The following is a 25,586-nucleotide window of genomic DNA, read 5'->3' on the forward strand; positions in this document are numbered from 1 at the left end:
TTTGGATGTAAAGTTCTGTAGATATCTGTGAAATCCATCTGGTCCAGTGTATCATTTAAAGCTCTTGTTTCTTTGGAGATGTTGTGCTTAGAAGACCTATCGAGTATAGAAAGAGCTAGATTGATGTCACTGAGTGTAAGTGTATTATTATCTAAGTATTTCTTCACTTTGGTTATTAATCAATTGATATATTTGGCAGCTCCCACATTCGGGGCATATATATTGAGGATTGTTAAGTCCTCTTGTTGGATAGATCCTTTAAGTATGATATAGTGTCCCTCTTCATCTCTCACTACAGTCTTCGGGGTAAATTTTTATCTGATTTATCTGATATAAGGATGGCTACCCCTGCTTTCTTTTGAGGACCATTCAAAATTGAGACCAGAAGAACTGTGAAACAGATCAACAGAACCAGGAGTTGGTTCTTTGAAAGAATTAATAAGATAGATAAACCATTAGCCAGCCTTATTAAAAAGAAGAGAGAGAAGACTCAAATTAATAAAATCATGAATGAGAAAGGAGAGATCACTACCAACACCAAGGAAATACAAACGATCTTAAAAACATATTATGAACAGCTATACGCCAATAAATTAGGCAATCTAGAAGAAATGGACGCATTCCTGGAAAGCCACAAACTACCAAAACTGGAACAGGAAGAAATAGAAAACCGGAACAGGCCAATAACCAGGGAGGAAATTGAAGCAGTCATCAAAAACCTCCCAAGACACAAAAGTCCAGGGCCAGATGGCTTCCCAGGAGAATTCTATCAAACGTTTAAAGAAGAAACCATACCTATTCTACTAAAGCTGTTTGGAAAGATAGAATGAGATGGAGTACTTCCAAATTCGTTCTATGAGGCCAGCATCACCTTAATTCCAAAACCAGACAAAGACCCCACCAAAAAGGAGAATTACAGACCAATATCCCTGATGAACATGGATGCAAATATTCTCAACAAGATACTAGCCAATCGGATCCAACAGTGCATTAAGAAAATTATTCACCATGAGCAAGTAGGATTTATCCCCAGGACACAAGGCTGGTTCAACACTCGTAAAACAATCAATGTGATTCATCATATCAGCAAGAGAAAAACCAAGAACCATATGATGCTCTCATTAGATGCAGAGAAAGCATTTGACAAAATACAGCATCCATTCCTGATCAAAACTCTTCAGAGTGTAGGGATAGAGGGAACATTCCTCGACATCTTAAGAGCCATCTACGAAAAGCCCACAGCAAATATCATTCTCAATGGGGAAGCACTGGGAGCCTTTCCCCTAAGATCAGGAACAAGACAGGGATGTCCACTCTCACCACTGCTATTCAGCATAGTACTGGAAGTCCTAGCCTCAGCAGTCAGACAACAAAAAGACATTAAAGGCATTCAAATTGGCAAAGAAGAAGTCAAACTCTCCCTCTTCGCCGATGACATTATACTCTACATAGAAAACCCAAAAGCCTCCACCCCAAGATTGCTAGAACTCATACAGCAATTTGGTAGCGTGGCAGGATACAAAATCAATGCCCAGAAGTCAGTGGCATTTCTATACACTAACAATGAGACTGAAGAAAGAGAAATCAAGGAGTCAATCCCATTTACAATTGCACCCAAAAGCATAAGATACCTAGGAATAAACCTAACCAAAGAGGTAAAGGATCTATACCCTAAAAACTATAGAACACTTCTGAAAGAAATCGAGGAAGACACAAAGAGATGGAAAAATATTCCATGCTCATGGATTGGCAGAATTAATATTGTGAAAATGTCAATGTTACCCAGGGCAATTTACATGTTTTTTTTTAAATTAAAATTTAGCAATTTACACGTTTAATGCAATCTCTATCAAAATACCATGGACTTTCTTCAGAGAGTTAGAACAAATTATTTTAAGATTTGTGTGGAATCAGAAAAGACCCCGAATAGCCAGGGGAATTTTTAAAAAGAAAACCATATCTGGGGGCGTCACAGTGCCAGATTTCAGGTTGTACTACAAGCTGTGATCAAGACAGTGTGGTACTGGCACAAAAACAGACACATAGATCAATGGAACAGAATAGAGAATCCAGAAGTGGACCCTCAACTTTATGGTGAACTAATATTCGACAAAGCAGGAAAGACTATCCACTGGAAGAAAGACAGTCTCTTCAATAAGTGGTGCTGGGAAAATTGGACATCCACATGCAGAAGAATGAAACTAGACCACTCTCTTGCACCAGACACAAAGATAAACTCCAAATGGATGAAAGATCTAAATGTGAGACAAGATTCCATCAAAACCCTAGAGGAGAACACAGGCAACACCCTTTTTGAACTTGGCCACAGTAACTTCTTGCAAGATACATCCATGAAGGCAAAGGAAACAAAAGCAAAAGTGAATTATTGGGACTTAAGATAAAAAGCTTCTGCGCAGCAAAAGATACAGTCAACAAAACTAAAAGACAACCTACAGAATGGGAGAAGATATTTGCAAATGACGTATCAGATAAAGGGCTAGTTTCCAAGATCTATAAAGAACTTACTAAACTCAACACCAAAGAAACAAACAATCCAATCATGAAATGGGCAAAAGACGTGAAGAGAGGGATCCCTGGGTGGCGCAGCGGTTTGGCGCCTGCCTTTGGCCCAGGGCGCGATCCTGGAGACCCGGGATCGAATCCCACGTCAGGCTCCCGGTGCATGGAGCCTGCTTCTCCCTCTGCCTGTGTCTCTGCCTCTCTCTCTCTCTCTCTCTCTCTGTGACTATCATAAATAAATAAAAAAAAATTAAAAAAAAAAAGACGTGAAGAGAAATCTCACAGAGGAAGACATAGACATGGCCAACGTGCACATGAGAAAATGCTCTGCATCACTTGCCATCAGGGAAATACACATCAAAACCACAATGAGATACCACCTCACACCGGTGAGAATGGGGAAAATTAACAAGGCAGGAAACCACAAATGTTGGAGAGGATGCGGAAAAAAGGGAACCCTCTTACACTGTTGGTGGGAATGTGACCTGGTGCAGCCACTCTGGAAAACTGTGTGTAGGGTCCTCAAAGAGTTAAAAATAGACCTGCCCTACGACCCAGCAATTGCACTGCTGGGGATTTACCCCAAAGATACAGATGCAATGAAACGCGGGGACACCTGCACCCCGATGTTTATAGCAGCAATGGCCACAATAGCCAAACTGTGGAAGGAGCCTCGGTGTCCATCGAAAGATGAATGGATAAAGAAGATGTGGTTTATGTATACAATGGAATATTCCTCAGCCATTAGAAACGACAAATACCCACCATTTGCTTCAACGTGGATGGAACTGGAGGGTATTATGCTGAGTGAAGTAAGTCAATCGGAGAAGGACAAACATTATATGTTCTCATTCATTTGGGGAATATAAATAATAGTGAAAGGGAATAGAAGGGAAGGGAGAAGAAATGGGTGGGAAATATCAGAAAGGGAGACAGAACATAAAGACTCCTAACTCTGGGGTGGTGGAAGGGGAGGTGGGTGGGGGGTGGGGGTGAATGGGTGACGGGCACTGAGGGGGGCACTTGATGGGATGAGCACTAGGTGTTATTCTGTGTGTTGGTAAATTGAACACCAATAAAAAATAAATTTTTTAAAAAACAAGACCATCTACAAAAAAATAAGTAAATGTTCAAAAACTGTAGTATTTCTTTGATGTTTTCTCTGTCATTTTCTCTCTGCATTTTCTCTCTCTGTCCATTATTGAACTCTTTCGTATTGTCTGTATATCATAAGAGAAAGTTGACATAGCAACATGAAGTCATTGAACATCTCCTTGCCTTTTTTCCCTTTGGATGCTTTAGGAAGGGAAATATGGGTGCTTTCAGCTATGATGAAGATATTCATTTACTAATAATTTGGTAATCTTGTCACTATTTGAACTGGTATAAGTTTAACTTAGGTAAGCATGTTTTGAGTGTGTACTGTGTTAATATGAGAATATTTTAATAGGTGGGAGGTGCTTCTACATGTACCTTGCCCTTTACTCCTTATTAAAGCCCTATTAGAGAGGAACTAGTAATTCAGATGTACACAGCAGGAGTCTGGGATTCAGAAAGGGAGGTCACGTGTCAAGGTCGTTCAGCCAGTGGTTGTCTGAGCTGGGTTTCCAAGCCAGACAGGTCTGAGCCACCCCAAATGCACTGTTCTGTGTGTTTAATAGTGTGATGCAATGTTCGTATTTGTGGCAGTTTAAAATGCCCAAGGTGCAGTAGTAGAGGGGACAGAGAACCCCTGCCATCCTTTAGAGAGGGGTATTCAGTCAGAGGAATGTGGGTTTCTTTTTATGTTTTTAAAGATTTATTTATTTATTTATTTATTTATTTATTTATTTATTTATTTATTTTAGAGAGTGGCAAGGGCGAGGTGCAGTGCAGAGGGAGAGAAGCAGCCTCCCTGCTCAGTGCAGAACCCAACGTGGGGCTGATCCAACAACCCTGAGATCATGACCTGAACCCAAATCAAGAGTTGGACACTTAACCTGCTGAGCCACCCAGGCACCCCTCTTTTTTCTTTTAAAAAATTGTTTCTGGCCATCTTATGTTACTGTTTACCACTGTATCATGGCCTGAGGGCCTCTTGTAAGCCTCCTTCTCAGAGAACTGCTCTCTCAGAACATTTTTCACACCCAGCCTCAGAACACACATACATGCTCCAGTGTGAAGTCTCTGGACAGGTAAAGATGATAGGTCTTCATTTGCAGTTTATAAAGTTCTACCGGGATGTACCTGTTACTCTCCCATGCTATCTCAATATAAAAAATTATAATAATCATAGAATATGGAAATCTTAAGTTCCTCACCCCTCTCTTAATGCCCATAGAGGCAGTCTACAATAACAAGACTAATAGTAGCTACCATTTATTTGAATGCTTATGCTGTGGGGAGAGCCTATGCTTCATGATGTAATATGGATTATTTCATTTTATTTTCCAAGTAACTCCATGAGGCAGGAATTGGGATTTGAAAGGATCAATGAAAAACATTCCTCCTTTCTCTAAGCTCAAAGCCAATTTAGAAGTAGGAAGAGGAATCCAACTGATGAAGATCAAAATGCCACCTTCAGTGTTCATGATACTAATAATCGGAAAATGAGGCTTATGACTACCAGCCAAGTAGGATTGCAATACTTTCCCCTGGGTAAGTCTGTAAAAAACACACACACACTTACCTAGTCACGATCCCTGCAACTTGCAAGGGTACCTGGCCCTATTTCATTTATGGGAGACCTGAGAAGGATGAGCACTCTCTACTAACAGGCAGATCCCGGGAGGAGAGAAAACAAACAGACACCAAAGAGGAGAAGGGCTGAACCGAGCATATGTGCACCTGTTATCTGTTTCTCCCAAACTCACAAATCAGATAACTGCTTTCCTCCTGTGGGGAAAAGTCCGTGAGGAGGTGGAGAAAGGCCAGGATGTCACAACTACCAGGGTTCCTGACACATGAATCAATGTAAAGGAAGTCTTTGTGCCCAGTTGTAGGTATTGTCCACAGATCTGTCCTGCAGATAAGGTAACCCAGGCCCTGAGAGACTAAGTAAGAGTTTGCGATTAGTGAGTAGCAGAGAAGTCTAAATAGGGTCAGTCTCTAAGTGATGGATCAAGCTGGACAGGTTGGGGCAGGCTCCAACTCCATCCCAGGTACAAGACAAAGGGAAATAAAAATGGAAAGGCAGATGTGAGAGGCACACAAGCAGAAGTGATAAGAGTTCCCCCATGGGGCACCTGGGTGGCTCAGTTGGTTCAGCATCTGCCTTTGGCTCAGGTCATAATCCCTGAGTCCTGGGATCAATCCCTGCGCAGGGCTCCCTGCTCTTTGGGTGGCCTGCTTCTCCCTCTTTATTGCTTATGCTCTCTCATGTGCACATGCATTCTCTCTCTCTCTCTCTCTCAAATAAATAAATAAAATCTTTAAAAACCAAACAAAGAGTTGGCCTCACTTGTTATGAGAGCTGGGGAGTTGTTAAAGGGACCCAAAGCGTTCTAGTATGCCTAGTTGGAAAATGCTGAAAGCATTACACACATACACACGTTGTGTTTCCAGGGGAGAAGAGCCTGTGCTTTTTGCACAGGTGAGTTTGAGATACCTTGTTGGCTGGGCTGTTGGAAGTTTGAGGGAAGGTTGGCAGTGGAGATGAAGATTTTGACATTGTCCCTTTAAAGGTGACTGCTGGCTGAAATTAAGGGAGCACTAAAGTCAGAGAAGCAAAAGAGGCAATCAGTTTCACAACTGAGTTTTGTTTTCGAAATAAGCCAGATCTGAGTTGGTAACCTTGAGTGACTTGATGTTTAAAGGTGAGCCCATAACGACTTAGGGACTGACGTCATCTTTTAACCATAGCCCTGGTGCATGACACAAGCTGACAGCCCACACTGGAGTGCGGGCCAGCTGCCATTTGTCCCTCTAAGTTCACTGCCCATCCTTTTCTACCCTAGGAGAGTGACATGTAGGAGCTGCATCAACTGGATCCCCATTGGGTCCAGCCGCTGGGAGGACTTGGGAGGCATCAGGAATGAGAGGCTAGTGTATTTGTGTCCTTGGCTCTTTTACTGTCTGATCCTCGTGGACTTGCTGCTTTCCTTTGCCCAAGACTTCCTATGGTAATTTTATAGAAGGTTCCAGTAATTGCTCTCTCTCTCTGTCCTTCAGGCCTAGAGGTGGTAATATCTTCCACTATTATGAGCCCCAGGGGACTCAACTGACCTTTGTTAGAGTTTATGAACACAGCTCACATATTTTTTTTAAAAAGATTTTATTTATTTATTCATGAGAGACAGAGAAAGAGAAAAAGAGGGGCAGAGACACAGGCAGAGGGAGAAGCAGGCTCCTCACAGGGAGCCCGATGTGGGACTCGATCCCAGGACCCCAGGATCATGCCTTGAGCCGAAGGCAGACACTTAACCACGAGCCATCCAGGCATCCCAGCTCACATCTTTATAAATGTCTTTGTTGAAGCCTTCCCAACTTCCTGGCCCCTACTAGGACCATGGATAAATAATATATCTAGTAATTCAGAAGGAATTTATGTTCTCTAAAGTACTAGCCTTATGCTTAATAAACAGAGAAGGGCTTCTAATCTGAGGGTCTCCAACCTGGAAAGGGACAAGAGAATTAGTACAGGGTATGCAGATCCACATGTACATGCAGCACCGTCCATGAACAGAATAATAGCTTACACAGTTGCTAGGCTTTTTCAAATGTTTGTTAAGTGCCTTAGTGATTTCTAAAATTAAAAAAAAAAATGCATTTGAAAATACCATGAAAAAAAAAGGTTTTTTTAAAGATTTTATTTATTTATTCAAGAGAAAGAGAGAGAGAGGCAGAGACACAGGCAGAGGAGAAGCAGGCTCCATGCAGGGAGCCCAACATGGGACTCGATCCCGGGTCTCCAGGATCAGGCCCTGGGCTGAAGGTGGTGCTAAACTGCTGAGCCACCTGGGCTGCCCATGAAAATGGTTTTAACTGATATCTTTATATATTTCCTTTTATAAAAATTTTTTTGTTTGTTTGTTAGAGAGAGAGTGAATGGGGGGCAGAGGGAGAAGGAGAAGCAGACTTCCCACTGAGCAGGGAGCCCAAGACAGGGCTTGATATCAGGACACTGAGACCATGACCTGAGCTGAGCCAAAGACAGATGCTTAACCAACTGAGCCACCCTGTCACCCCTTTATATATTTTCTTAACCAACAAATAACATGTAAAAAATATAACTATTGCCATGTTTGGCTAAGGAAATATTTACTTTTAGGAAATATTTAAAAATATATAGAGTGAATTCACATGTGAAAATGTTGGTTGGGAACTTAACTTCTAAGACCTTTGTTGTTAAAGTTCACCAAACCTTTCCTTGGGTCCAAAACTAGAAGGAAGTAGAATGACCCAGGTCAGTTATAGCTATTTCTCTCAGGATGGAGACAGACGACCACCCACATCTTGAAAGAATTTTTGTAAAATCGTTTCTAAGTTTTTCATTTCCAGAATGAAATTCAGGTCCTTGGTCTTACACTAAAGAGTACACCACATTCTCAGCCTTGTCAACACCTTGTCCTTTGTGTGACCTACTGTGGCTCAAGCAGTGAGCAGAGTCTACAGAGCGCAAAAATAAACATCTCTAAGGGCCTGTGGAATTTGATGGCCTGTGCAGTGTGGGGCAGACAGTGGGCTGAGTGCCAGGCTCTGTAGGTGAGCCCTCCAGCAACCCGCCTGCATTTTCAGCCGCTCTCTTGGTCACCAGAAAGGCCAAGCCGTAATTAGAAGCTTGGGATTTTCAGCCCCACACCCACCTCCCTTTTTCAGAGAGAGGAGAGGGGCTGAAAATGGAGTTAATAATTGATCACATCTATGTGAGGAAGTTTCCATAAAATCAATAGTATGGGGCTCAGGGAGCTTCTGGGTTGGTGAACACATGTAGGTGTGGGGGAAGTGTCATACCTGGAGAGGGCACATACCTTGCTGTATGTGTCTCTTGCATCTGGATGTTCATCTGTATTCTTTGTCACAGCCTTTCATAGTAAACTGGCAAACATGTGTAAGCGTTCCCCTGCTATGAGCTGCTCTAGCAAATTAGTGGAACCCAAGGAAGAGGTAGATCAGCGGTTGGTTGGTCAGAAGTTCAGATGATACCCTAGGCATGTGACTAGTGTCTGAAGGGAGGGCAAGGGACAGTCTTCTGGGACTGAGCCCTAAACATGTGGGATCTGACACTTTTTCTGCATAGAAGTGTCAGAATTGAGTTGACATCTTGGATACATTGTTGGTGTGCAAGAATTGCTTCTTGGCGTGGAGGTCACCAGAAGTGTCAGAAGTGAAGCATCCTATGTAAGTGGTAAAGGAGGCTCATGGGAGAGAAACACATAGTAGGGAACAACTGGATTTTCCCTACTCAGGAGGGAAAAAAATCTGAGTTTTTCCATTATACTGACAATGATGTTTCCAGGTTTGGCCTGGTCTGGGATTAGTGAGATATATTCACTTAAGGCTCTGTTACCCAGATGCTGGAAGGCTGGTTAATCTGGTTTGAGTGGATAAAAAGAATAAAGAACTGATGGGTAATTCCTTGCCCCCATCCCTCAAGCTCCCCATACCCCTTCCCCATGTGATTTGAGAAAAGATCCATAACTCGAGAGTTAGGGATGTTCATTCCCTAAATATTTACTGAGGGCCTCTTCTCTTCCAGGTTGTGTCAGAGGCAAAGGAGCATCAAGGGCCCCCCGGCTCTTAGGGAGCTCATACTCCATGCAGACTTGAGTCCTGCCTACACTGTCTTACAAACACCAGTTCTCCACAACACTGCATGACTTGAGGGGTTAACTTCTAGCCAACTGAAATATTTGACTGGTTGCCTCTCCCATTCCAACAACATGGCGGTGGTAGTGATTATAGAGTGAGGAAACTGTTGTGGTATAGACAGGCAGCGCTGTTCTTCAATAAAAGGTTCTCTGTGAACTAACAAAAAAGACTCTGTGCGATACATCTCAAGCCCCGAGATTCTCCTCTGCAGCCAAGCAACCTCTGATAGAACATATTCTGACCTAATAATTCTATTCACTGTAAGAGTACAAAATTCGAATTAAAGACTTCTGCAAGGCCACAGAGTTAGACACAGGAATTTATTCCCTGAGCCACACAAATGTTGAACATCAGCTATATGCCAGAAACTGTGCCAGGCACAGGCATCCCTGACTGTGTATCATATTTTTTTTTATCGGAGAGGGCTATAGCCCAGGCCTATCACTTCTTTTATTGGCACTTGCAAGGAAGAGAGACAAGAACTCCATCACTGTAGAAAATGGTCATGGGGGCAAGCTCCTGGTTATGAATTACACCATCAACAAACTATTAGGTGCAGAAGTAAGCATTTTTCTGATGTTGTCTAGAATCAGTGACTCTGGGGGTTAGGAGCTGGCAGGGAGGGAAAGAAGGGTGCTTTCTACTCTCTGTGTCTTATGTGGATCACAAGTTTTACCTTTCTCTCCCTTTCTGTAAACCAAATGCCATATAAATTGCTCTGCTGTTTATTCTAGGTCTTATGTAAAGTCTTCCTGTCCCCAGGGTCTCACACCCAGTGTAGGCACTCAGGCAGCTTCGTTACCAGTAGCCAGTGTTTAGTGCTCAAAGGCACCCGACAGACACCCCCACCCCACACACAAAATTTCTGGTTGAAGTCTGTAGTTATGTATTCCCTGTTACCAGAATCCGTGGGAGGACTAAGCAGAGAGAAGCAGAAAGGAGAGGGGAAAAAAAGCAAATGACTAGTTTTTCTTTACTAAGAACAATATTATTTTTCATAGCACATGTGTAATACCATTAAGCAACAAAAATAAATAAATCCATATGCATTAGAAGGCATCTCTAAGACCAGAGACTCCAGATGGAAAAAATAGTTGGCTCCCTGGGCCAGAGACCGTGCAGACCCAAGCAGGAGTTTCTTTAATTTCCCTCCACATTGAGTCCTTTTCAGAGCTTGTGCTTGCCCCAGGCTAGAAGTCTGTAAGGCTAGCAGCTGGAACACTGCTCTGCTGCTAGGAAGGCTGGGCGGAAAAGTGTTGGAATCCTCTCCCAGCATACTTGGAGGATTGCCCTGCGGTACACAGGCTGTCCTCTGTGGTTCCCGGCCATTGAAAGTTATCAATCAACTTGGATAGACGACATCGTCCATGGAAGGAACATAGTATCTCCCACTCTCTTTTAGGCATTTATAAACTCCTCTCAGCACTGTTTTGTAGTTTTTAGAGTAAAAATAATGCAAAGATTATGTTGTTTATTCCTGGACATTTTGTGGTTTTGGATGCTACCAGAAAGTGATATTTTTAAATTTTAATTTGTAATTGCTGACCATGAATATATAGAAGTACGATTGACTACACAAGAGAAAAAAAAAAGAATAAATTCCAGTTCATCAAAATTAATAGTTTCTGCTCTTCAGAATGTACTGCTAAGAAACAAATGGGCAAGCCACAGAATGGGAGAAAATGTCTACAGAGGACATGTATTACAATTTTTTTTTAATTTTTTTTTTAAGATTTTATTTATTCATGAGAGACAGAGAGAGAGAGAGAGAGAAAGAGAGAGGCAGAGACACAGGCAGAGGGAGAAGCAGGCTCCATGCAGGGAGCCCGATGTGGGACTCGATCCCGGGTCTCCGGGATCGCGCCCTGGGCCAAAGGCAGGTGCCAAACCGCTGCGCCCCCCAGGGATCCTGGACATGTATTACAAATACAAAGAAATTTTATATCTCAATAAAAAGACAAACAACCTCCCCCAAAATGTGCGTGATATTTGAATAGACAAAAGAAGATGTATGAATAATAAGTACATGAAAAGAAAAGATTAACATTCTTTGCTGTCAGGGAAGCATAAATTAAAACTACAATGAGACTCCATTACATGCTGGGGAAACTGGACTTCTATTACTCATAATATTGTGTAGCCATTTTGAAAAATACTCTGGGAGTATTTAACTCTAAAGTTAAATATATACTTACAATATGGGGACGCCTGGGTGGGTGGCTCAGTGGTTGAGCGTCTGCCTTTGGCTGGGCATGATCCTGGGATCTAGTCCCACATCGGGCTCCCTGCAAGGAGCCAGCTTCTCCCTCTGCCTATGTCTCTGCCCCTCTCTCTCTGATTCTTATGCATAAATAAGTAAAATATTAAAAAAAAACACATAATGACTCAGTAATTTCATTCCTACATATCTATTCAATAGAATGAAAGTAGATGTCCACAAAAAGACTTGTATATGGATGTCACAGAATCTTTGTTCATAATGGTCTAAAACTAGAAACAACCCTAATGTCCATCAACAGGTGAACGCATAAATAAATTGTGTGTATTGTTGTATGATTTATGTATATCCATAATACAGATTTCAGCAATTAAAAGGAAGCTGGAAACAAAATAGTCCATTTTGTGTGATTACATTTTTACAGAATTCTTGGCTGACAAAACTAATCTATATTGGGCAGAAAGTAAATTAGTGGTAGTGTGGTGCTGAGGTTGGTGGAGATTGACTGCAAAGGAGCATAAAGGAGTATTTAGGGTGAGGAAAATATTCTCTATCTTGGTTGTGGTGGTTGTGGTTGCGTGAGTTTATACGTTGTCAAAAGTCACCAAAACATAGATTTAAAATGGGTGTGTTTTATTGTGTATAAATTATACTTCAATTTTAAAAAGTTTGCAGCAGTCTTTGCCAGTTTAAAGTACTTTCTTTTATCTTAATCTTTTTTGGATCAACAGCGAAATCCAAGGTTAACCTCTAAGTAAGCGATGTTTCTTTCTGTGGTATTTTTCCCTCCTTCTCCTTTCTGCCCATCTGGTTTAGGGGAGAACTCCTGTGTGTCCTCATGAGGTGGTTGGCCTGCAGGTCCTTGAATTCTCATTGGCCTAAGCAGAGCTTTCCTTACTATTGGTGCTTAGGCATTCTGCCGGTGACACTCATCTTGCTGGCCTCTAGGTACTGGCTTCTGTCCTCACCGTCTCCCGTGCCACATGTCTGCTGCTGGTGGAACTTCTGGTTCGTACTGTCTCTATGACCAGGACCCAAGGGAGTTGCCTACCTTTCTTGTTGCAGGCTCAGACTATTTCCCTTTTGCCACAGCTCTGCCTCTCATCTCTTAGTTGTAGTCCATGTCTCCACTGAGAATATGGGAGAGCATCTGTTACACTCCTGTGTCCCAAGGGAGGTGAGGGACAAACACTGAGCCTTGTCTTTGGCTTTCTCTCTGCCCAGACACGTCAGAGGCCAAGGGCACCCAATGAAGTTAGGTCTTTTCCCAGGTACCCAAGGGGTACATAGCACAAGCCTCCTTATTGCAACTCCCTCTCCCAAATACCCGGTTTCCTAATTCTTCACTCTTCCACTTATCTACTCCTGGTCAAGACTCAAGGCAATGGGAAATGCATTCCTGAAAAACCTAGGCAGCTCATCACTATTCCTTTATAAAAAAAACAAAAACAAAAAAACCAAAACCTTTCCCCCTTCCTCTCTGGGTAGGTGTCTACTTTCCCTTGGTATAGTAGAAATTTCCCCTACAGTACAATCCTATGATTTCATAGTTATAGATGAATTTATTATGGATGGGACTCATCTTCCTGTGTCCCAGAGCAATAAACTTCTTGGCTTAGCTTTAATGATGGAAGGGGACCAGTGAGAGAAAACCAGCTTGCCCGCAAAAGGGAATAAGTACCTCAAGAGATATTCCAAAAATATTACCTGCAGTATCAGAATATTTTAGAAGTGCCCCAGAAAACAGAGAGACTGGCAAATGTCATGATTCTTAAATAAAAACAAAGAGTAGAATCAATTAGAGTTTACTGAGAAGTGCCCAGTCTACCAGAAGAGATACCTAATAATCAATTACCTGGTTTGAAGGATAAACGTCAGTAATCCAACTCCCTGGTCTTATAGATTAGGAAATGGTAACAACAAATGTTGTGTCACTTGGACCCAATGGTCTTAACTCCCGCTCTTGATATATTTCTCCCACACACCTTTATCTGGTTTGTGGCTGCAAAGCAATTTATAAAGAAGGGTATAGCTAAAGGTTAAGGTGCTGGAAGTAAAAGGGAATGGAGGAAGGAACGAGCAAGAAAGACAGTTTGGAAGCCTAACAAAACAAGTGGTTCCAGGACCACTGTCAGACTTTTCTCCTGTAAGAAGTACAGTAGGTCTGCTACCGACAGAAGAGATCACTTCAGAAGACTTTACCAAGGATAACACGAAAGATTTGCCCCAAAAATGCTATGCTTTACTGGAAAGTTCTTGACTGTTAGCAAGAATTCTTTGCAAATGGTTAGATTTTTGAAAGCAAGGAGGATGAAGTGAAATTGAGCATATATCCTAATTTGTACTATTAAGGAGTAATCTTAGAGGAACATCATGACATAGAGCCTCTCTTGTTCCAAAAAGATTTTTCTGGAACTAGAAAGAGATGCAGAATGCAATTATATTTTAGTGGTTGGATGTCAAAATGAAATAAATTGGAGGCTGATTAGTAAAGTGAAGAATTATGTGATGCTAACATGCTTCCTTTGCATATAGTTTTAGGTATACTATTAACTCAGTAAAGGACTCTTTTTCCCCTTATATTTGTGCCATATCAGGTCAGTTAATTATTTATAAGAATGCGCAGGCTAATATTCTAGGGGAACTGCAGGCTGCTCCAAAGTCTCTATGAAACTAGATTAGCCTTGTGTAACCTGTGCGTTCTTCTGAATACATATGGATCTATTAAATGACCTGTTTTGAAAGAAACACAAGTTGTTTTTTGGGCAGTATACCCTTGGGCAGGCTTTCCCCTGTCTTTTGTCGCGATCACTCACACAAATGGGTACTCAAGCTTTACCATTGTTTGCACAGCTTATTGACAGAAATGACCGATAGCGGTTTTGAAATCTGGAGGGTGGATGGGCAAGTGCACTGTCCAAAATCTGCCAGAGCCGCTGGTCTCCATCTGTATCTCCATGGAGAACTCCAGGTGAGTCTCTTCACTTCTTAGGGCTTCAGCTTCATCATCATGAAAGGGAGAAAACCTGGAGGATCTGTCCCTGGGGCTTGTGAGGCTCAAGTATGCCTGTTTATGAGGAATCATTAATCATAGTACTGCATACCGATGCCTTCAAAGCCATTCCTCCCCACCCTGGAACCCTGTGAGAATGTTCCTGGTTCTGTGGTTTTACCCAGGTTGACTTTAATTTACAACAGACTGCTGCTCACTGTGCTGTCAGAAAATCACTGCTTGGGCATGTTACTCACATCTTTAATTTGGACTAAGTAAGTGTATCTTTTGAGAGATCCTCACAAATTGCTTCTTAACTCGGGCGCCTGGGTCACTCAGTGGTTGGGCGTCTGCCTTCAGCTCAGGTCATGATCCCGGGATCTGGGATCGAGTCCCACATGGGGCTCCCTGTGGGGAGCCTGCTTCTCCCTCTTCTCATGTCTCCACCATTCTCTCTGTGTCTCTCATGAATAAATAAATGAAATCTTTAGAAAATTACTTTTTAACTCATAAAATGTGGGAATGCCAAAGAGAGGTTGCTCAACTAAAACAAATGAAAATAGAATCATCTGGAGACCCAAGAGGCAAAGTAAAAGTTAATGATGCTTAATATTTTTGTAATGAAACGGAACATTTTATTTTGCCAGGGCTTGTTACCTATATCACATCCTCTACTGTAAAATCACCTAATTTTTATTGTGTTGTACAATAAATGATATGGTTCTTTCTAGTTCTTGAGATACTATCCAGGGGAAATTTTTGTGCTCATATTTACACCGCAGGAATAGACCTGAACTATCTAAGAAAACTATATATAAATTGGTATTGGGGGTGCCTGGGTGGCTCAGTTGGTTAAGCATCTGCCTTCGGCTCAGATTATGATCCCCGAGCCCCCTTCCTGCCCCCACATTGAACCTCAGCATTGGGCTCCCTGCTCAGTAGGGAGCCTGCTTCTCCCTCTGCCCTTCCCACTACTTGTGCTTTCTCTCACTCCTGCTCTCTTGCTCTCTCTCAAATGAATAAAATCTTTTAAAAAATAAAATAAAATGGTATTGAATACAATTTTGAAAACAAATCATAACAATTATGCCAGCTGTATACCTTTTTGCATAGTCTTTGCAACTGTATACCTTTTTGCATATCCTTCCTGTTCTTTGTGACAGCTGCAAGTATACAACTTTTATGTAAGTTTTCGATAGCTTCCCCTTGCCATGTGCACACAATTTTAGAGATATCTTTTTGCCTTAACATGGCATCATAGATGCTTTCCCATATTACAGTATTATCTTCTTGCTTATGGTTTTAAAGGACTGGATACTGTTCCATTTGTTCCATGTGTTATAACTCTCGGATCACTTCCTAGTTGTTGAGCACTTAAGTTGTCTTTGTTTTATATATTATTCATGATACAACTATTATTTTCCACCCCTAGTGTCTGTCTTAAATTGTCTTGTTAGAATAACTTCCCAGCAATGAGATTACTGTTCAAAAAATTTGAATAACTTTCTAATTCTTGATCTATTGCACTCTATGACGTGGCGTGTTTTAGCATTCTTGAACAGCCCTGAGCAGCACTGACTGATGATGGTCCTTGTACAGGACATTTATGTGTTGGTGGATTTATAGTCTTCAATTGGAAAACAGCTTAACCTTGGAGTCATAGTCATTTTAATGGAAAAAACTGTGAAGAGGCTAGAACTAAACTAAGACAGAGGTTTTCTTTCTTGCTTGTACAATTGATTTTATCATTCCATGATACTTGGCACCGAATTATGTCTAAGCAGTGAGTTATTTCAGAGTGTGTGTGTGTGTGTGTGTGTGTGTGTGTGTGTGTGTATGCCCAGGTGCAGGTAGAACCTTGAATGCTAATCCTAGACATAAAGCATCCCATAAATGTGACACATCTGGCTGTTTAAGAAACTTTGACTTATGGCAACTTGGGATGGGCAGATGTTGAGAAGCTGTTGCTTGCAGGGGCCCGTCAGGTGTTGTATATGGGTGAGACAGCAGAGGTTGGACGGTACAGGAGTCAGGGACAGAGTGAAGTGGGGTTACAGGCCTTATCCAGGAATGTGCTGGTACTTGACTCTCTCTGACAGCTGCCACAAAAGAATGCCTGTCTGATATCTTCAGCACTTTCAAATTTTCAAGGGAATTGGGAAATCTAAAGTTTTAGGTGTCTTAGTCCATTTGGGCTACTGTAACAAAACTACCATTGACTGGATGGCTTGGATAACAACCTTTATTTCCCACAGTTCTGGAGGTGGGAAGTTTAAGATCAAGGGGCTGGCAGAATGGGCACGGGTGAGAGCCCACCTCCTTGCTCCCAGACAGCCTCCTTTATGCTGTGTCTTCATCTGGCAGAAGAGGGTTAAGGAGCTCTCTGGGCCGCTCTATGAGGGAATGAATGCCATTCACTGTCTTTGCTCTATTTGCTCTCTGAACCCATAGGCTGCCAGGTTGTTCCAATGGCTTTAAAGATGCATATTTGCAAGATTCTACTGTGAGCCCTCCCCACCCCCAAGAATTGTAGTTTTAAAGTAAAATTTTTATTAGTTTGATTTTCCCATAATTTACCAAGTGGTACATAGCCTATGTTCTAAGTAATGCATGCTTTGTCATAATTAGAATGATGTTTCATTGAATCATTTTTACTTAGGATTTCTTCTGGTGCTCATAATCCAATTGTACCAAACAACTGAGTGATTTGCTCTGTCCAGGGGAAAAAGTATCTGTCAAAACTCTTATTTTTGCCTCTTAAACAATTAATCCCTAACAGTAATTCAGAAGCCTGTCTGACATGTTAAAGAAGACTTTAAGAAGCACCTTATATCACAGTTTCTGTGGGGCCAGAATCCAGGACTCAACGGGATCCTTGGCTCAGGATGTCACAGGCTGTGGTCAAAATGTTGACTAGGCTGCATTCTCAACTGGAGGTTCACCAGGGAAAAATCTGCTTCCAAGCTCGTTTGGGATATTGGCAGAATTTGTTTCCTTTCTGTTGTAGGGCTGAGGACTTTAGCTTTTTACTATCTTCCAGAGGCTGTCCTCAGTTCCCACAGGCTGCACACAGTGCCCTCCATGTGGCCCTCTTTCTAGGCAGTGTGCAATTAGCTTGTTCATCAAGGTCAGCAGGAGAGTGAGAACAAATTTTCTAGCAAGATTGAGTCTTACATAGCACGATATAATCTTGGGATTCATCTCCTTTCACCTGTGCCCTACTCTCTGGTTAGGAGCAAGTCACAGGTCCCACCCACACTCAGTGGGAGGGTTTATACAAAGTCAAGAAAAACAGGAGGTGGGACCATAGGAGTACCTTAGAGTCTGCCCCCCATAAGGATTCCCAGTGCCTTGAAATACTACCTGGGACATAGTAGACACTCAGTAGATTCTGGTAGTTGAATGACTTAATGTTGCAGATATTACTTCTTTGCACCATGTATTGCTAGTGTTTTTTTCACAAATCTATGGCTTATCATTTGGCTTCATTTATTACATGTTGTGATATGTAGAAATGTCAAATTTTAATTAGACAAATTAACTCAAATTTCCTTTTGGTTTATTACATGACTTCACATCTCAGGGAATCCTTCTCCTATCTAGAGACCAGATAAATATTTGCCTGTATTTTCAGCTGGAATTTTAATGATTTCTTTCTTTTTCTTTTTCTTTTTCTTTTTCTTTTTCTTTTTCTTTTTCTTTTCCTTTTCCTTTTCCTTTTCCTTTTTCTTTTTCTTTTTCTTTTTCTTTTTCTTTTTCTTTTTCTTTTTCTTTTTCTTTTTCTTTTTTGCATTTAACTCTGACCTATCTAGAAGGTTAAGAACTAAAGGGAGAGGGCTGCCTGGGTGGCTTAGCTGTTTAGCGCTGCCTTCGGCCCAGGGTGTGTCCTGGAGACCCGGGATCGAGCCCCATGTTGGGCTTCTTGCATGGATCCTGCTTCTCCCTCTGCCTGTGTCTCTGCTTCTCTCTCTGTGTCCCTCATGAATAAATAAATAAAATCCTTTAAAAAAAAGTAGAACTAAGGGGAGAGTTGTAACATAATATAATGAGTAATCCCTTTTTCTCCACCAATCTTTACTACCTTATTTAGCTATGTTGAATTATTATGTACTTGGTACTGGGCCCTCTATTCTGGTTCATTTATTTGTCATTCTCTTCTTGCTTTAAGTATACACGTAAAATATTATAGTATTGGGGACACCTGGGTGGCTCAGTGGTTGAGTGTCTGCCTCTGGCTCAGGGTGTTGTCTCGGAGTCCCAGGATGAGTCCCGCATCAGGCTCCCCTCAAGGAGCCTGCTTCTCCCTCTGCCTATATCTCTGCCTTTCTCTGTGTCTCTCATGAATAAATAAACAAAATCTTAAAAAAAATAGCATTGAAGAAGAAATTTAAAAAATAAAAATTATAGCAGTGCTAGTCAGAAATGCCAGAGAAGTTACTATCAGACTCATTCAGTGTCATAGGTAGGACATGGTCTAAGTTGTTGTAACAGCGAGACTCCAAAATACAAAGGCTCAAATAAAATGGAAGTTTTTTGGTATTTAGTATTATGGTGTAGAGGTATGTGAAGTCCAGAGCTGGAGAGGCAGCCTTTCTCCACCATCCTCTGGGGACCTAGGCTCCTTCTACCCCGTAGCTCTGCTAGCCCCCAGGGTGCTATCCTGGTCTATGTGGGTGAAGCTGTCTCACCCCCACATCCATGCTTGTCTTCTGTGTGTTAGAAGTCCTGGGAACGTAACTTTGCCTTTGGGCTCATGAGCCAGAAATGATATATTATTTTTTCTTCTATATCTTTTATTTAAACGAGACCATGTTGCCACATCTACCTTCAAGAGAGGCTAGGAAATATGGTATCAAACTGGGTGGACATGGATTTGGCTAAAATTTGGGAGGCTCTATTATTAAAAAGAAGAAAAATGGTGCCAGGGACAATTCATGGTCTTTGCCCCAGTCCAGCATTCATAGTTACAAATAATCAAATTTAACAGGAAAGTAGTGATCATTTTTGTCAAGTGAAAAAAATCAACCTTGGATATGTCAATAAAATATAATTATGTCCTGATTTTTGGTTTTAGATGGCCAGTAACTCATGTGCCAGGTAGCATTCTATGCCAATCTTGAACGCCAATTGGAAGTCACTGCACGGCATACCTGGTCCAGGATCATAACTGGGCTACTGGAGTAATTCAAAAAAGAAAAAAGAATTGAAGCCATGGCAAAGGGAACTAGAGTTCGGTCTACCTCTCCTCCAGATGGAGGCTGGGGCTGGATGATTGTGGCTGGCTGTTTCCTTGTCACCATCTGCACCCGGGCAGTCACCAGGTAGGTGGCATTCTCTTCTTCATTAATAAGATGATCTGGCTTGTCTTTTCTTCTAAGTTTGCTTCATTCTATTTCTGAACCTGTCATTCTGAAAATATCTGTTTAGGTATGGGATATGTGTGTGTGTATATTTCCTTTGTTTGAATGTCTTTTTCTTTGCAAGGAATGTGATTTTTTGACACTTGAAAGTCCTGGATAGTGGTGTCTTCTATAATATCTGGCACATAAACCTGGGGTATTAGGACATTTTTAGACTAATGTTGTGGCTATTCCAGCCATTTGTTTTCATAAGCAGCTCATCCCAGAAAAGAAAAATATGTAAGGTCAAAACATCCTTTTTTTTTTTTTTTAGGATTTTATTTATTTATTCATGAGAGACACATAGAGAGAGGCAGAGACACAGGCAGAGGGAGAAGAAGGCTCCCTGCAAGGAGCCCAATGTGGGACTCGTTCCCAGGTCCTGGGATCACACCCTGAGCCAAAGGCAGACACTCAACTGCTGAGCCACCCAGGCGTCCCCATAAGGTCAAAACAATTCTTGAAAACCTCCTGACTCACCAGATACTGAGCTACTGAAGGCTTATAATCTAGAATTTAAATTCTTCTGCTTCATTTTACATTTGTCTGTGCTGCTGGACGCTAAGTTCTAGGTTGAAGGAAAGGAACAGCATAAGTACAGGCTACTCTCATTCTCATTTGTTCATTTCTTCTCTCTTTCTTTTATCCAAGGGCATAGTGTTGAATATGCTTAAATTACACTTGTATACCTTGTGACTCATTCATCTTATTTATATGTGGAATAAATACATGCTTGAACTCTGCATGTGCTAGCTCTTTCCTCTACATGTGCTTTCTTTCATTCAAGTAAGAACTATTTGTTGCTTTTCTCTGGCAACACACCTTTAGCAGTGAATGAAAGTAATCTGCAGTAAAAACTTTTTTAAATGACATCCTCAGTACACACATGCATCAATATTTCCCCCCATAGCAAATATATAATGCAAGAAAGAAGCGGGTATTTGTTTTTGCTACAATAAGAGTTGGTTGATTATGTATCATTAAAACTATAGATTTGTTTAAAATAATACGATTGGTATTGAAGCTGATTTTTTTCTTCTTTTTTTTTTTTCATAGTCAATTGCAGGAACAACCTGCACCCCAGAACACTTTATTAAGACCTTATTGCTTACATAGTTAGAGACACAGATTGAGTTATGCCAAATTTCCAGGTTACTCTGTGTAGAGCTTCCCTAAACTATTGAGAGCTAGGACACTGCTAGGCAGGGGCAGGACCCACAGTGAGAAGAATGGTACCTCCTAGGAGTTGTAGAGGGGGCAATGGGCTTTGAGAAGGCCCTTGGGGTGAGCAGAGAGATCAGGAATATAGCCTTAAGCCAGGGCCTAGGGGCAACATTCCCTGAGATGAGTCAAGCTCCAGCACTCGCTGGAGTTTCCAGAACAAAGCTGGGTGGATTTGGAGAGCAGCACTGTGAAGGGAGCAGGGGGCATTGTCTCCAGGTGCTGCTGGAGACTCTCCAGGGTTACTCTCCTGGAGTAACCCTTCATTCACTCACTTCCAGAGACTAACCTGGCTGCTCTCACTTCCCCACCTTTTGTCACAAGGCATTTGTTACAGGGCTGGCTGCTGAGGAAAAGGTCGGGAGGCCTGGGAGGTGGCTCTGATGGTGGCCAGTCTTCAGGGTCAGGAGTCCAGGTGAAGGTGGTCAGGGGCTAGCGGCTGCCATAATACAGGTGCACAGCCAGACCAATGAGCAGTGTGGCCAGGAAGAAGGCAGCTGTGAGCTGTAGCCACAGCAGGGCTGCTGAGAACACGGCATTGACCACAAGTGAGCAGGACACAACAAACAGGCGTGTGATGCTGCTGCCGTGCTTCATGACAGCTGACACGAGTAGTCCATTTACTGCCTGGCTCAGTACCACAAGCGCTGCCTATCCTGAGAAACCCTCCAGGAGGCCTGGGCCAGGGCCGCCACCTGCATGCAGACCTAGATTTAGGAGCATACCAAGTGTAGAGGAAGAGGTTCTGAAGTGCTAGGGGCAGCCACTGTCGCTTCATGAGCAGTTCTGTGTACACGGACGAGAGGCCTGAGATGAGGCAGTACAGGATGAGAAGCAGCAGTCCAGTGGAGTGATATGCAGGGGCATGGGGCCAGCAGCAACTGCTAATGCATAACAAGCCCCTGCCACCATCAGCAGCAGTGGTGCTAAGCCCTGACGTGCAGAGAGGCGGTGCCGGAGACAGAGGCAGTAGAACAGGGCCATGCTTCCAATCTTGAGATTGCTCAGCACCTGGTAGGTGCTGGGGTCCATATAATGTTGAAGATAGATCACTAGGTTGTTGTTAGCTCCGTAGAGTAGGGCTGATAGTGCAAATGGGGCAGCCTGGCACCATGGTGGGGCCTCCTGGGGCCATGCCTGCCAGCCCACCAAGAGGGAGAAGGCGCACAACAGTAGCTTGGTCAACTTGGTCAGCCAAGGAGGCCCGGAAAGGCACTTTGCCATTCACATGGCACAGTGCCAGCAGTGGGGCATGGGCACCATACATGGCAGTGGATAAGAGTAGCATCAGGGTCCAGCGGGCCTGCCTGGGATGACCCAGGCCTGGCATACCCCCATCCTCTACACTCATGCCCAAACCAGCCCCTGGGGGGCCTGTGTAGCTAGCAAGGGGGCAGTGGGAATTGTATCAAGTTTGGGGAAAATCAGTATGGAGCCAGCTCCCCGGAGGGAGGAGCTGTGGTACATTGCTAAAGAGTATACTGAGAATCAGAGTCAGCAGCAAACTCCACAGTCAGGGATGGAAAAGAAAGGGGCTGGTGGCTCTAGAAGCCACAGTTTTGGGTCAGTCCCATGGGGTTAAGGAAGGGCATCCAAACTGCTGGCTGATAAGCCACTGTTTACCCTCTGTAGGAAGGAAAGCAAGGATGAAGGCTGTGGGGAAGTTGGAGGTAGCAAAAGAGTGATAGGTTGGGAAGCAAATACGGTGTCTGTGGTTGAAAGGCCTCTACCTGCGGGCCAGAGGTGTTCATCCTTTCTCCCCCATAGGATCCAGAGCTAGTCAGGCCCCTTTCGCAATGACCGAAGATAGTCCCTCAATGTCTTCTCCACACTGGGCATGGCATATGCCTGAGCCGCGTAGATGCCAGTGAAGGTACCCACAGCAAAGCCCAATACTGCTGATGCCCTCAGTTTGGCCACCACATAGCCGGCTAAGAAGTCCTTGAGGAATGGGGAAGACAAGAGCAAGCCATCCTGGCTCATACCACTGCTGACTTCTTCTCTCACACGCTGCTGCAGGCATTCCAGATGGTTCTTGAGAAATGCCAGGTCCTTAAGCTTGGGTGGAGAATCCTTGTCATCTGCCATCTTCCCCGGCTAACTTGTTCTGATTTTTTTCTTCTATCTGTATCATGGATCTTGTGTGCTGGATGTGGGGAGTCATAATGTTAAAAAGGAATCTCTTGGTTCTTACATGTGTAAGCTTCCATCATTTCCATGATGGGAAAGTTCTGGAAGTGAGTTTAGGGCTTTATAAGGAGGGCTCAGGTTGATATATTTTGGGTAGTAGAGTCTTCATGACTCAGTTTAGGCAGAATAGGCTTATTTACCCCCATGTAATAGATTAGGACACTGGTGCTCAGAAAGGTTAAATGATTTACCTACAGTTTTGATCTGGTGGGACAAAACTGGACTGGATTGCTAATCTTTTTTTTAAATTATTATTTCTTGTGTATTTGCCATTGCACATGCACACATGATCCATTGACTCCTTCCAACACAAGTCAGGCACTTTCCTATCCTGTTATTTCTCATACATGCCCCATACTTTGGCCTGATCTTCCACATACACGTGTCCTCTCTTATTGCCTTTTCATTGTGAGAAGTGACTTTGCTTCGATCTTTGCCTTCAGTCTTTGCCTCTGCTCCAAGATGTAGGCACTTTGAGGAAGCTCTGTGGCCAGTTCCTTGTCCCATCGGATACTTTGCACCTTATCCTCTAGGATAGCATAGTCCTTCTAAACATAGGTTTTTAGAAAAATTGCCTTGGTGATGGAATCATTGTCTTAAGGTAGGCTACTTCCTAATATCCATAGGGTTGTCCTGTCAGTGATGAGAAGTCATGGTGCCAGGGGACAGTTGCTTCTAAATTATTTTTACAGAGGGTCTCTCCTCTCCTCATCCTGTTGGTAACCAGTCATAAGAATTGTTACCCCAATTTGTGTACAAACAACTACACATTAAGGTTGGGAGATGTGGATTCTTTGAGTGCTGCCCTCTGGAACTGTGAAAATAACTTGGGGTAAGGTGTCTGTAGAAAATGGAGGATTTATATCAAGGACACTGATATATTGTTGCTCTTTAATGCCATTTAGCATCTTGTGTGGCTTGTCTTGTTTGGCAGGACACTGAATCTCAGTTTTTTCTCAGTCACAGTGGATTTGCCAGTGGAACCCATGACTGTCACCAAAGGCTGAAGGTCTTGCATATATATATTTTAGGTTGTCCCCTTAAGTTATCAACTTCAACTTAACAGAAATCAGGTCCACTACTACATAACAATGCATTCATTGAGGACAAGGCTCTATCTAGGTGCTTCCCCAAACACAGATGTTGGCACACCACCAAGTGGGCTCAGGCACAAACCACTGAAATACAAATCAAAATGTTCTAAATATACATCAGGTAAAAACAGAGTGTAAAATAACACTGGTGAGAGAGGGGTTCATTCTGACCTTGGAAGTTCAGGGCAGGCTTTCTAGAGAAGTTGTCCCTGGAGTGAAGTCTTGAAGAATGGGTAGAATTTGGCCAGGAAGAAATGGAGAGAGATGTTTCCAGCTGCATCAGGTCCATGCACTTCATCTGCTACTTGCTCTGTGGTAACGGTGGGCAGCCCCCATTCCTGAAGAGCTAAGAGTTTAGCCGGGAACTGGAAGAGGGTTGCGGCTGGTAGAAAAGACCTATTTATTATCAGAGGTTAATGGGAGAGGCTGAGAGGGGCATAGCTAAGCAGAATTAAGCTTAGAGGAGAAAAGTGTGAAGAGACAGCCAGCATTGGAACTCAATGTCATGAACAGGCAGCAGCCAAGAGGACTAGAGATAGGGCCAAGGAAAGCCACCGGAAGGATGATTTGTCAAGGCAGAGGGTCAGTTAAGTCTTTTTCTCCCATTTAAACTGTATACTTAAAAATTAAACCATATGGGGGCGTGGGGCCTGGGTGGCTCAGTTGGTTAAATGTCTGACTTCAGTTCAGGTCATGATCTTGGGATCTTGGGATGGAGCCCCACATCAGGCTCTAAGCTCAGCAGGGAGTTTGCTTGTCCCTCTCGCCCTTCCTCTTCTTCTCCCTGGGCTTTCTCTTTCTCACTCTCCCTCTTTCTAAAATAAATGAATAAATCTTAAAAAAAAATTAAACCATATATGCAGATGGTAAAAAATTTGGACAACAGAGATGCATATAATAGTCTTTTTTCCCTTACTTTCTGAATGCCAGTTTTACTGCCCAAAGTTAACCTTGTTGGGCAGCCCCGGTGGCCCAGGGGTTTAGCACCGCCTTCAGCCCAGGGTGTGATCCTGGGGACCGGGGATCAGGTCCCACGTTGGGCCCCCTGCATGGAGCCTACTCCTCCCTCTGCCTGTGTCTCTGCTTCTCTCTCTCTGTATCTGTTATGAATAAATAAATAAAATCTCTCTAAAAAAAAAAGTTAACCTTGTTCATAGTTTCTT

At 42.8% G+C, this 25,586-nt stretch overlaps 1 protein-coding gene and 2 pseudogenes across 11 annotated transcripts in view; 1 reads left to right on the plus strand and 2 right to left on the minus strand.

The window, feature by feature from the left end:
* SLC16A12 (solute carrier family 16 member 12) overlaps positions 1-25,586 on the plus strand; it is a 79,550-nt gene that overhangs the window by 33,537 nt on the left and 20,427 nt on the right. For 10 of the 11 annotated variants that reach the window (XM_077878449.1, XM_077878448.1, XM_077878443.1 and 7 more), the window contains one exon: positions 19,594-19,840. The exons of the other annotated variant lie outside the window; for it this stretch is intronic. In XM_077878449.1, the coding sequence (XP_077734575.1) occupies positions 19,731-19,840 (110 nt within the window). In that variant the 5' untranslated portion in view covers positions 19,594-19,730. The remainder of the gene's footprint in view (positions 1-19,593; positions 19,841-25,586) is intronic. 11 annotated transcript variants of the gene reach the window in all.
* On the minus strand, positions 21,508-22,745 carry LOC144300862 (putative UDP-sugar transporter protein SLC35A4; annotated as a pseudogene).
* LOC144300864 (SLC35A4 upstream open reading frame protein pseudogene) lies at positions 22,843-23,519 on the minus strand (annotated as a pseudogene).

This window comes from Canis aureus, chromosome 29 (genome assembly GCF_053574225.1).
Source record: "Canis aureus isolate CA01 chromosome 29, VMU_Caureus_v.1.0, whole genome shotgun sequence".
NCBI lineage: Eukaryota > Metazoa > Chordata > Mammalia > Carnivora > Canidae > Canis > Canis aureus.